Below are 851 nucleotides of genomic sequence, written 5' to 3' on the forward strand. Positions count from 1 at the left end.
CATCTTACCACATTATTATTTGATGATAAAGATGGCATTTTTTAATAATCTTGTATCATATGAGGATTTTCTAAAGGACAAAAGAAATTGAAATGAAATTAAGTATGTACTTTTAAAGGGGATGAAACTAAGAGGATTTTCTATATAGCTTGATATATATATATATTTTTTTTTTTCACAAAAACTGCTAAAAGTGAAAATATACTATGATAGGCATTTGATAGTATTCATGTACGCTAATATCATTACTACTTCAAGTCATTTATATATTTTGAAACAAATGCATTTGGTAAGGTCTGTTTCAGAATAATGCATGTTATGGTGAATAAGAATGATTTTAAAATGTTTTTAACTGGTTCTCTGTTTCCTGCATCACTGCACTGTGCAAATGCTGATTAGATGTCCTTTTGGTTAATATTCACCCTACTACATTTTATCTGTATATATTAGCATCGAAATCAAAATGTATGAAACATAGGTCTAAGGACGAATTTGTAATTTCTGTTATAACTCATGTTTTAGAATGACAATCATAAACACCGTTCATCATTATTTTTTGCGTTAATGCAATGTTATTTCCACAGGCTTTATGACATCAAATGAGAAGAAGATTTTTGACGATTTAGATGCAAAGACGTCGCACCCCAAGTACTGGATGCCCCTTGTGTGGGCCGGCAGCATTGTCTCACGTGCCAGGAAGGAAGGCAGAATCCGTGACGACTTTGCAGTGAAGACAATCATCGATGAAATCAATAGGTTTAGAGGACTGTGTGGTGGTCTCCTCAGCTATGATTGGATCAGCATACCTCTTGTTTACACACAAGTATGTTTTGGGGGGTTCTACATTGCAA

At 33.5% G+C, this 851-nt stretch overlaps 1 protein-coding gene across 1 annotated transcript in view; it reads left to right on the forward strand.

Moving 5' to 3' along the window:
* Positions 1–851, forward strand: part of LOC119589211 (bestrophin-2-like) — a gene marked incomplete at its 5' end in the record, with an annotated part of 32,647 nt that overhangs the window by 27,067 nt on the left and 4,729 nt on the right. Inside the window, 1 exon segment of the mRNA XM_037937811.1 lies at positions 585–823. Within this exon segment, the coding sequence (XP_037793739.1) occupies positions 585–823 (239 nt within the window).

This window comes from Penaeus monodon, chromosome 25 (genome assembly GCF_015228065.2).
Source record: "Penaeus monodon isolate SGIC_2016 chromosome 25, NSTDA_Pmon_1, whole genome shotgun sequence".
Lineage (NCBI taxonomy): Eukaryota > Metazoa > Arthropoda > Malacostraca > Decapoda > Penaeidae > Penaeus > Penaeus monodon.